Consider the following 12198-nt stretch of genomic DNA (forward strand, 5'->3'; position numbering starts at 1 on the left):
TTCTAGCCTGGCCACTCACCCAGTCCCATCTTCCTGCCTCTGCTGTGTGGGAACAGACCCACCCCATCTCAGAGGCTCTGTACAGAGGTGAAAGGACTCATGGCTAAGAATAGATGTGCTGGTGCTGTGAGGACATTTGCAGACATGCTCCCTTCATGTGCTCATGGACAGGGAGGAGGGTAGGGAAGGCTCTGGTGCCCCACTCCCCCATCCCAGCCATCTCCAGGCCTCATCCATCCCCCAAAACATGCTGGGTCCCACACGCCCCCCAACCCTTCAGCTCAGGTCTGCACCTCTCCCCTTCTCAATACCTATCCACCTCTGCTAGACCACAGTTCTTAACATAGGACTCCAGCCCATGACTTTTATACCGCGACAGGCCCGGAAGAGCTCCAGTCCAAACCCCCATGGGGCACCCAAGGCCTTGCCTGGCTCTGAGGGAGCAGGCAGGTCACACCATACCACTCTGGAGACCTGACTATGCCTTAGGACTGGGCACCCTTGATGTGTGTGTGGGTCGGGGGTGGGGTTAGATTACGTCAGCACAGCCCTCACCTGTGGGATGTTGACAAGCAGACTGGTGTTGGGGACATTGGCGACGCGGATGAGGCCCTGCTGGATGATCCTCTGTCCCTGAATTTGCACACTGGGCACAGATGCCCGGGGAGCCAAGAGGAGCGGCGGCGGCCCCGTGCTGGAATGTTGTCTGATGTTGTGGATTTGCTGTGGGGTGGGACAGGGGACAAGATGGTGAGAGGGATGGGGCGCCTGGGTGGCTCAGTTGGGTAAGTGTCCAACTCTTGATTTCGGCTCAGGTGATGATATCAGAGTCGTAAGACTGAGCCCCACGTTGGGCTTTACACTGGGCATGGAGCTTTAGGATTTTCTCTCTCTCTCCATCTGTCCCCCCACTGCACTCTCTCAAAAACAAACAAACAAACAAACAAAACAAAACCCCAAAAAACAAACAGTTTTAAGGCTGAATAACATTCCACTGTATGGATACCTCCCCACACACGCACTCTCTCTTCCATTCTAAAAAAAATTAAAAAAAAAAAAAAATGAAATAAAATAAATAAAAAGATGATGAGAGGAACAATGGAAGGAGGGAAGGGGTGGGCCCCATAATCCCCAACCTGATGACCAGGAAGGGTTCTTTGTGAGGTGGCTGGTTGGAGTAGCCTGGACACATTCTAACACCCCACAAGCATACCCTGCTCACCTGAGCCCCCCTGACGAGTGGGGGCATGACGACCTGTGAGCTCGCCTGTGGCCCCAGCTTCGAGGACACCTGCTGCCCGCCACGGACCAGGGGTGGTGGGATGACACTGCCAGGCATTCTTGTTGAAGAGGTCTGTCAACAGCACCAAACCCCAGATTTTAAATGGCTTTTTTTTTTTTTAAACAAACAGGTTTGCTGTTTTGTAAAGTACATACTTGTTTAAAGGGGGGGGGCACTAAAATGTCTATTTACTTTAAGCACAAAAGAACAAAGAACATGGATTACAACAATAGCCATGCAGACTGGACTCACTCAGGAGTGAATTCCACCAACAAGGTAGCACATTTTCACCCACACGACCCCTACCACAGCAGAAGTCCAGCTAACCCGGGCTGGGTGCCACTTTCTTGCTGGTCTGAGGTGAGGGCACAGGCTTGTTTGAGGGAAGGTGGGCCCCTGTTCAGACCTTAGTCTTGTGTCTGGGAGTGGGAGCTCTGCCCATCTCATCCTGTGGGTAGGAGGTCCTGCTGGGTCCCACAAACTTGGGAGTGTCGAAATGAAAGGAACCTGGCCTGCCTAAATCTTGGTTCTCTCTCCGATTTTGCTAGGAGCAGTCAAAGGAGGAAACCTCTCAGCACTGGCATGATTTGTTCATGATGTCAACAGTGGCCTAAGTAAGTTTGGGCCTCACTCCAATCTAATCATATGGAATGGGCAGCCTTTCACAGGAACTGGATCAGGACTGCTCAGGAGCCTAACACAGAGGGAACACTGACCTGAAGGGATGGCTTGCCAGAAGGAATGTTCTGGGTGCCCCGCACAAGCGGGGGAGGGGTGGTCACGGCACTCCCAGCAGAGCCTGTGGGCTGTAAGAGAGCAGGACATGTGAGAGATGAGGGAGTCGTCAGCCCCACTCCCCTCACACCCAATCCAGACAGAGGAAGGTTGGTTTTCTTCCTCTTCCAAAGGCATCAGGCTCTAAGGTTCTGCTTCCATCCTGCTAAAGTCTGTAGCAGGAATTGACTCGCTTGAAATGGGCAGAGGAGAGATTTTCCAGCACCCCTCACCCCTGGGGATGCTTGACATCACATTATGGTTCAAGAGCAGGTTTTGCCTTCCAGGGTATGTGAAGGGCTAGTGACGGTGACTGAGGCAAAGGACCCCAGGCCTGAAAAGATTAATCCCAACCTTGGTGACAAACACCAAGTCCAGGCACTTCTTAAAGTAACATATTCCACTAGGTAAGGGACAAGGACAAACTTGGTTCACTCCACTGAGTCTTAAACAACTGGAAAGGAAACAAGTAATAGGCAGACTCTGTCCACTAAGAGATTAATAGATGCCAGGCCATGTCCACTTATTGACATATGTTCAAGTGAGAGCTCAAGCAAAGCCCTAAGTGAGACCAATGAGTATCCTCCTGTCCTGCTCCCTTAAGGGGACTTGTGTTCTATATACTCTGTCAGCTCATACTGCCCAAGACACATTTACTTTCTGGTTTACTGAGATAGTGGTTAAAGTAAAAGGAAGAGTAGCTTTAAAAAACCCAACAAAACAAACCAGACCTTGGTCTACACAGTAACCTGCATTTAGAAGCAGCAAAAGGAGCCTCAGACTCCAGGGGAGATAGGAGGAGGAGCCCCAGGAACAGAGACTCTGGGGCCTGGGCAGCACTGCGGCATGCCCCTGCAGCATTAGGGAATCTATCCACAAAACCATGGTAGCCCCTGATGGCCAGCATGGCCCACCCACAGAACAGGAGGCCTCTCTGTAAATGGGTTTGGGAAAGAACTCCTAACCCAGAACTTCCAGCAGCTTCTAAGACATCTGTTTTCTTGATGCTTCCAATCTACAAGTTTTACATACTCAGATCGAGAATATTCTAAACCAAAACGCACTGTAATATCCTCTTACTCTGACTTCCTTTTTGCAAAATCTGTAATTCAAATTTCCATTTCAGACCTTGACCCTTATGCCCCTGAGGAAACTTGTCTGCCTGTGACCAGCTGCTCCTGTTCCTGGCACTGAGGTGGGCCAAGGTAATAAGTTTGGATTTCCGTCTCCTGTTTTAACTGGCTCCTGCTGACTCTTGAGGAGAGAATGGACACACACACACCTTCTGGGCGGTAGTTTCCTTTTGTATTTGACTCTGCCGCAACTTTTTTAATAAAACGAGTTTTGCTTCTTCTAATCGTAACTCTTCTTTCAGTTGCTTAATCATCCTTTCTCGTTCTTCAGGACTGCTTTTCTGCAAGGGCAAGAGAACAAGGGTTGAAAGGGAGAGCCACAGCCGGGGAGCACAGGCCCCACCATCACCATTGGGGGATATTGTCGGGCAGGGTCATCCCCCAACATGGGGACAAGGCTCACCATGAGGGCCTCGGTACTGGTCTCCTTCAAGGCCTCCTTCGTCAGCCCATTCACCCTTGGGCTTGCAGGCTGCTCATTGTCAGAGAGCACAATCACATCAGGAGAGGGGGCTCTTCTCTCAGACTTCATGTCACTGTGGAGCAGGGAAAGCAGGTTGTTACCAGAGTGCCCAGACGCTCTGCCAGACACTGTTCCCCAGGGTCTGGCACGCACACACCACAGATCCCAGATTTAGACAGTCCCAGCAAGGAGGTGGAGAGCATGGCTGCCCCACTCACTCTCCCTAGCCTCTCTCTTTGGGCGTTCTCCCTACCATACACCCAAACTGCCTTCTCTCACTGTACTCACCAAGAGGCACCCAAACCCACAGCTAGGCCCCTAGCCAGGACTATTCTTGGTGCCCACCTCTGTATACCCAGGGCTGAGGACACCTGTGTTCAAGTGTGATATGGCCGTTTTGGAAAATACCGCAGCTCCCTTCTCTACCATGTGGCTCAGTGTCCAATAAAAATGCTCAGCTTGAGGGGCGCCTGGGTGGCTCAGTTGGTTAAGTGCCGACTCTTGATCTCAGCTCAGGTCGTGATCTCGGGGTGATGAGACTGAGCCCTATGTAGGGCTCCATGCTCAGCGCGGAGCCTGCTGGAGATTCTCTCCCTCTGCCCCCTCACTGCTTGCACAGGCATGCATGTGGGCGCGGTCTCTCGCTCTCAAAATAAACAAAATCTCAAAAGAACAACAACAAAAACCAGGATCCTGGGGCTGAGGCAGGGTCTTTCTTGGCCCCTTGTCAGGGCTCCTGTGTGTGACGCTGAGCTTCTACTGTGTTGCTGACCCTACATACAAGGTCCCAGAGACAGTGCTTTGCCCCCAACCAAGCAGCTGTTTGCTGAGGGCCCAATGTAAACTTTCCCTTAAGACCTGGCCTCCACTTGTGTTGAAGAATTAGGATCCTTTTCATCAGTAGGAAAACCAGCAGAGAACCAAACAAACCCACCAGGTGGCACTGTGACCCAGTGAACAAACTCGATAAAGTTAACTGGGAGAAAGAGCTCTAGTTGTCCCACTCCTCCTACTAGACCCCAGCAAAGCAGGGACAGAGTTGTAGATGGAGAACTAGTTTTAATAGCCCACTCAACTGCCTTTTCCATTCCTGGAATGAGCTCTGTCTTTAGGCAAGGATGGGTACTGAGGACCAAATGCTGAGGGTTCATGTTTGCCCCTGGAACTTTCCCCCCAACCAGGGCTCTTCCATCTCTCCTAAAGAGCCACATGGTGGCTACACCTCAATACTCCTAACCTTGATTTGATTTAACCAGTGCAGCTGTTGGTCAAACTCTTCACAAGAGATCAGGGGCCTGGACGAAAAGGTGCCATTTCAAGATATACAGTCTCCTCAGTGGAGTGATTAATCTACATTCTCAAGTCCAGAAACTAGCTGGCTATTTATAAAGTAACCCAGGATGTCACATTCAGGCCTCACCAAACCAAAGACCAATGCAATCTGGGAACCACCACTCATTCTGTATGTCTCCCTGCTAACTGCCCACTCTGCCCAAGATCAACTTTCAAGGTGACCTCAGGGCTCCAACTATCCAGGTTTTCTGGATACAGACACAGATATTGAGGGGTAGTGCAAGGCCCCAGCACACGAGCTGTAGCCACTGGTCCCAGCCCAGGTGAGCTCCCAGGTGGCTGCATGCAGACAGAGCAGCAGCCCAGGCAGAACCATGTCTAGAACTGCAGACTGCAGGCATATCCTGAGCAAGAGTGTACGGAGACGATGGTGATCACTTTTTATCATCTTACTGAGGGCATGCACTTTTTCTGAAGGTTGAGAAGTCTAACAAAACTCAAATCTGCCTGAGGGAAGAGGGCAGGCTGAGGGACCGAGACCATCTGGAGGCTGAAGCTTCCTGAGATGGCTACTCTGACCACAGCACTCCCAGGTCTCATCTTGGCCTGAGAGTAATCAATAACTCATCCAAAAGATGACGTCATCCCCACCCCCATCAATGATCACTCAGCATCCCAGCAGCCAGCAGGGAGTGAATTTCCTGTATGCTAATCAGTCACCAAAAAGTCACGTGACAAAGGCATTTCCCTCCTTCGTCATGTGACCCTTTAACTGTGCCTTCCAACATGAAAACCATGGCAACAGCCAGTTCTAACCGGTTTGTGACACACAGCCTTCATTTTGAGAAGTGAGGTAGGGTTCAGGTGCTGTCAGAAAATGGAGGCACCCAGCTTACCCTGGGGCTGCCCAGCTGCAGGTACTTCCTATGTGGCACCAGAACCACAAGGAACTGTTGTTGTATTACAGGGGCCAGGGCCACCTCTTCCAAACACAGAGAGGCCACCAGCCCCTCTAGCTGCCCACATGGAAAACTTTCCTAAGCTCAATTTTTAAAGTAAAGGTGCTTCAAAAGTCTTCTCAGTACTTTCACGGGGAGTTCTTTTAATTCAGGAGAAAGAACACCCCATCTGACACAGGCTAAAATTACTATGGGCATTCTTTAAAAAAAAATTGTTCTAAATTATAAAACCATTTAGGCAGAAGGACAAAAGCAGAGGAAATCTAGCCCAACATGCCAGGGGGATAGCACTGTGGTCAGGTACACTGCTTTCTTGCTTCAGTCCATGGTGGGCACGTGGGCACCAAGTTTATTTGGAAGCTACATGATTTCAAGGCAAATCCAATAAGCCCATCCTGCCCATCTTGGGGACTCTTGCGTAAAATATTATGATCAAAAGAGATTTTATGTGACCTATGAAAATCCCTGGAAACAGACCATGCTTTTATCAACAAAAACGGTCTCATCACCTCCTCCCCTGTATGCCAGCCCTGGCTAAACACAAAAGTTCTGTCACTTGCTTGGAACTTTCATCAAGTTTCCTAGAGGGAAGGCAGAGATTATATAATCTTAACTCAATGACAGACCCCATGTTCACAGCACCAGGCTACGATCCCAACTGCTCACCAACCAGCAGTGTGTGCAAAGTAAAAATTTAGTGTCCTCCCAGTCCATTCCAGGGGAAACAGCCTCATCAAGAGAACAGAGAAACCATCTTTCTTGGCAGCTGTAACCTTTGCTGTTCTCTGAAAGGGCTTGCCTGATGTATGGGAAAGGGACACTTCGTCCACACTTGTTCACTCACTCACTCGTATTTGCTGAAAACCTACTAAGAAAGCAGGTGCTGTGCCAAGCAGTAGGGATAAATCCCTGGATAAAAGGCAGTTCTGTTCTCAGGATCCATCAGGAGGGACAGACCCCAAACCAGAAGGTGAGGGGCAATAGGGCATATCCACAGGTGGGAATGGACCACCACTTGCCTTGGCTCACTGAACAGCAGGGAAAGCTTTATTTTACTGGAGCTTGAAGAAATGCAGCATCTTGCTACCCCAAAGACCTGCTCCATCAAAGACTGCATTTCATAAGATCCCCAAGATTCTTTTTTTTTTTTTTTAAGATTTTATTTATTTATTTGAGAAAGAGCACAAGCAGTGGGGAAGGGCAGAGGAAGAAGCAGACTCTCCCCTGAACAGGGAGCCCAATGTGAGGGCTGACCCCAGGATCCCAAGAGATCATGACCCGAGCCAAAGGCAGACGCTCAACTGACCGAGCCACCCCAGAACCCCAATCCCCAAGATTCTTGCACACGCTAGGGAAGCTAAAGAGGACTGTAGGCCCAATGAGGCCTCAGGGCCAGCCTGAGGAGACTGGTATGGCAAGCCACAACCATTCCCTGCCAGAACCCTCTCTCTTCCCCTTATCTGTTGGGCCTGGCTGGGGGGTGGGGAGAGACAGGTAACTACTTACTAGCAGTGTTTAAGGGTGGAGTGGGGGACACTGCTAGACCAAGCACCAGCCTCACCCATTCCTGCAAACACTCACCTTGGCTCCACCAGACCCTCCCCCAGTGTGTTCCTCCACTGGAGCCCATTCACACCTCCCAGGCCAAGCCGATCAACTGGCTTTTCCAGCTCCCAGCCCCTGTACCTCAGGCTCCTACTCACAGATACATCCTGCCTGGGTTCCTCCTGTCTTCACTATGGGTCACTCCATGGAATGAATGTCCCTCCACCACACTCCTGAGGCCCCCATGTAAGCCCCAACTCACACTTCAAGACACAACTTTAAAACCATGTGCCCTCAGAAAGGTCCCTGGCTGGCCTGGTCCTGGCATGCTGGCCCTGGGAGCATGATCAGCACTCCTCTAGTGAACCCATGGGGAACACCCCCCACAACATGCATGCCTGAGGAAGCCTTCTTAGCTATGCCTAGTACTGTCCATCATGGGGGGGAGGAATTCAGGGCAGAATTCTGGGGTTCCACTGAAGGGCAGCACAGGCCTGAGCAGAGGCTTCCTTGCCAGCAACCAGCTTATTCACCCTCACTCTAGCAAACTAGTCCAAGGAAAGTACCTTCACCTTTCTACTGGGTCAACGTACCACCCCACAGCCTCCCAGGGTGACACTGTCATTGCCTGTTTGTCAGGCAGGTTCCCCCACCCAAGCTGGGGCTGGACAAGAGGGGCCCAGCCCTGATGTGACACTACAGCCCCAGGAAAGGGGATGATGCCACCCACTTCCCGAGAGCCAGATGGGCAGGAATTTTCCCCTGGTGCCACACTGGCTGGGAACAGGGGACAGGCCACAGGGCCCCCTCCAAAGCCTGTGGCTATGCTCACGAAAGCTCACATAAGTAGGCACTATGAACCAAGCCTGCACACTGGGGGCTTCCCCCACAAAGCCATCTGAAATTCACTTGGTTCTGTCTCTTGTAAGTGAAAAGCCCATGGCAAGACATTCCCCTCTTTGTGCCTCCTACACCAGGATAGGAATTCCTGCCCTGCTGCCCCTCAGGATTGCTGGTGAGTATGACCTCAGTGCTGAGGAAGCCTGCACACCCTAGAAGACCATCAGGGAGGTTCAGGCCCCAATCTTTCCTAAAACAGTAAAGAGATTCTTGCCATGAATGCAAGCCTGGCACAGAGCAGAGAACTGGCCATTGTGGGTTAATATTTTAATATTCTCAAACCCAGGGAGGGCAAGAATATATCTGTTTTATGAACTGCTCTGTCCCAGCAGCTGAAGCAGGACCTGGCACAGTGGGTGCTCAGGCAACATGGCCGGTGGACATACCCACCTCTTCCTTTTCCTAAGCACCTGGTTCCAGGCTGGGATCTGTGAGTTCATGAGGAATCCAGTGATGCCTGTAGAGACTGACTGATCACTTTGCACATGTGGTGAGCTTTTTCCACGTGCAGATGGCACATTGCTAAAGGATGTGCAAATTCACTTAAAAGGATTTCTGAAGGGGCACCTGGGTGGCTCAGTCAGTTAAGCAGCTGACTCTTGATTTCACCTCAGGTCATGATTTCAGGATCGTGAGACTGAGCCCCGCGTCCAGCTCTGTGCTGAGTGTGGAGCCTGCTTAAAATTCTCTCTCCTTCTGCCCTTCTCTGACCCCCACTTGCTCGGGCACGCTCTCTCTCTCTTAAAAAAGGGATTTCTAGGGGTCCTTGGGTGGCTCAGTCGTTAAGCGTCTGTCTTCGGCTCAGGTCATGATCCTGGGGTCCTGGGATCGAGCCCCGCATCAGGCTCCCTGCTCTGCAGGAAGCCTGCTTCTCCCTTTCCTGCTCCCCCTGCTTGTGTTCCCTCTCACTGTCTCTCTGTCAAATAAATAAAATCTTAAAAGGGCGGGGAGAGGCGCCTGGGTGGCTCAGTCATTAAGTGTCTGCCTTCAGCTCAGGTTATGATCCCGGGGTCCTGGGATTGAGCCCCGCATCAGGCTCCCTGCTTGGCAGGCAACCTGCTTCTCCCTCTCCCACTCCCCCTGCTTGTGTTCCCTCTCTCACTGTGTCTCTCTCTGTCAAATAAATAAATAAAAAGGGGGGGGCGCCTGGGTGGCTCAGTTGGTTGGGCGACTGCCTTCGGCTCAGGTCATGATCCTGGAGTCCCGGGATCGAGTCCCACATCGGGCTTCCTGCTTGGCGGGGAGTCTGCTTCTCCCTCTGACCCTCCTCCCTCTCGTGCTCTGTCTCTCTCTCTCTCACAAATAAATAAAATCTTAAAAAAAAAGTGGGGGGGGGAAGGATTTCTCCATTCTGTGTCATTACGTCTGTCTTTTCAAGCAATAGGTCCTTGAAGTGCAACTCCTAACCTATGAGTCAGAACTGTGGTGGATGTTAAGAAGGAGCCCTAATACAGTCAACAAAATCATGTACAGAAGACCACCACACTACACCCTGATGAGACCGCCCATACCTCTCCATGTTCACACATCCATTCAGTCCTGTCCCCAGAACCTGGGCTGGTTTTATGGCTCACTCTGTGAACTACAGGAATGCAGAGGAAGCAATGCTACAAGCTTTTGAGGCAAGGTCACAGAAGCCTTGCAGTTTCCGCTTGAGCCCTGAGAAGGCGTGCTCCGGTGGGGTCTCACACTGTGTTGAGGATGTCAAGTTAGCTGTATGGAAAAAAGGTCAAAGACACACAGAGATGGGCCTAGCCATCTTACGTGAGTGACAAAGCCACTGGGAACATCCAGCCTGGTTGAAAAAGGAATGCAAGGATGAGAGTCTAAGAAGCAGCGTCCAGCTAGGACCATCCGACCAGCAGACAGGACAGACAATGCTACACCAATACATCATCACTTTAAACCACTAAGCTAGCAGGGCTGACAGCCCAGCTCTGCCCCCAGGGAACTATCCTACACCACTGTAACTCCATATTTCTCAGGCTGTCCCCAGCAAGGAGACCCACTCTAGAAATTACCCTGGGACAAAGCAGAGAGAAAGAACATGGGAAAGAAACAGTTTACCCAAGCAACCACCCCAGCTGAACCTCGAAGCCCCCCAAAAGGACCAGCAGTTCTCTGTGCATGAGGGATGGCCATGGCAAATGCAGACTTGAGAGGATACAGAAGCACAGCTCCAGAAAGGCCCGAGACCAGAGCTGCTCAAAAAAGAAAGGAAGTGAACAGAGGGTCCCACAGGAGAGGAGGGGGCCATCTGTGTGTCTGGGAGCCACCACAGCCTCAAGCATTACACTGAGTGGTGTGAATCAAAGCCAGAAAGCAATTCCGCATGCTTTTAATCTAATGAGCATCCCCATTCCAGAAACACTTCCAGAAAAGCCCTACAAGAGAGAAAGATGGTTACCACAACTTCCCAGGTTAGTTCTACCACCTGGGAACATCTCACTGGCCCCTGCACATACCTCTGGGATCTTTCATGGCCATCTGGATATGGGAGCTGCTCACTAGGACCCCTTACTACCACCCCCTCCTTTCCCACGGGGAGCCGTCACTAAAGGACACTTGGTGTGATTAGAAAGGGAGCTCTGCTGCACACAGACCCAGGCTGTCCCCCAAAGCTGAAGACTTGCCTGCCCCAGGGGATGGTAGGCACGGACAGGGGCCTGGTCCCCTCCCCAGACCTCCAGGACCCTGGAGCCCACCTGCTTCCTGCCTGCCTTCAGCCCCTCTTCAACTCCCTGGACTCCCTTCTTGGCATCCATTACCACCTCTCCCAGCCCTGTAACTTGACACTCTGTTGGCTGGGATGTCAAGAGAAAAGCCCTGAGCCTGCTTTGTAGGGGCTGGGAAGTCAGAACACATTTTGCTTCTTGGCCACAGAGGCCATGGAGGTGAGCAGCTGGGGATGAGATTTTTGAAACCCAGCCATCATTCTTCATGGAGACTTAAGGTCCAACTATCACTCTGGGAATCCATTATGGCATACCCTGCCATAGCTACCACTGAACATCTCACATGAGAAGGAGCTCCTGTGGCCAGACTCTGGCCCTGAGAGCCCATCCCCCCTCCAGGGCCCCCAGCACAGAAGAGGGCAGTCCCAAGGCACATGGCCAGAGCAGAAGAGCCCTGTGTTGTCAGCAAGGCCAGGAAGCACTCAGCCTGTCCTGCTGGGGCTCCTTCTAGGAACACAAGAGCCCCCTGGAAGTCACAGCCTGTCCAGGGAGGCCCAGAGGACTTCACTCCAACTCAAACAACAGGGGTCAGTTTCAGAAGCGTGCAGAGTCACCAAAGGCTGTAGAGACAAGGTGAGGATGGGTGAAATAGAGCACTCCCTGGGCCAGAGAAATTAGCTGTGACCCCACATAAAGGCCCCAACACCAAATGGCAATGGGGCAGCCTTTAGGGCCAGCATCCACCCAAGGAGGTCACAGTAGCTTAACCCTGCCAGCAGCCAACATGTCCAGCTAACATCTGATAACACCAGAAAGGCTAAATCCAATTCAGTATGCTCTGCTCAGAAATTTGGAAATGGGCACTTGTTACAAATGACCACAATCATAGAACTGAAAGGCTGATGTAACTTGGGTTTGGAAAAAATCACCCAAGACATTTGGAGACCCTTTACAAGGGCCATCTCTGTGCCAAACACCAAGATGCACACTTCTGTGTAATCCTCCCAACCGCCTGATCCTCACTCCACTCTACAAGTGAGGAAACAGTCTGAAAGGCATGACTTCTTGAGGTCACACACCTATGGCCTGCAGATAATCTGGGCTCACACTAGGCCCAGGCTTCTGTGGACTCTTGGCAATCCTGCCCAACTCTGGGACACCAAGGGCTGCCATG

General features: G+C 51.5%; 1 protein-coding gene across 6 annotated transcripts in view; it reads right to left on the reverse strand.

The window, feature by feature from the left end:
* GATAD2A (GATA zinc finger domain containing 2A) overlaps positions 1-12198 on the reverse strand; it is a 102585-nt gene that overhangs the window by 10029 nt on the left and 80358 nt on the right. For all 6 annotated transcript variants that reach the window (XM_028126848.2, XM_028126844.2, XM_028126845.2 and 3 more), the window contains 5 exons: positions 3593-3725; positions 3339-3470; positions 1999-2088; positions 1223-1354; positions 556-723 (listed from right to left, as the gene is read on the reverse strand). In XM_028126848.2, coding sequence (XP_027982649.1) covers positions 556-723; positions 1223-1354; positions 1999-2088; positions 3339-3470; positions 3593-3725 — 655 coding nt within the window. The remainder of the gene's footprint in view (positions 1-555; positions 724-1222; positions 1355-1998; positions 2089-3338; positions 3471-3592; positions 3726-12198) is intronic.

The sequence above is a fragment of the Eumetopias jubatus genome, unplaced genomic scaffold (assembly GCF_037043125.1).
Source record: "Eumetopias jubatus isolate StellerSeaLion01/CBP00866 unplaced genomic scaffold, mEumJub1_p1.0 scaffold_1, whole genome shotgun sequence".
Classification (NCBI taxonomy): domain Eukaryota; kingdom Metazoa; phylum Chordata; class Mammalia; order Carnivora; family Otariidae; genus Eumetopias; species Eumetopias jubatus.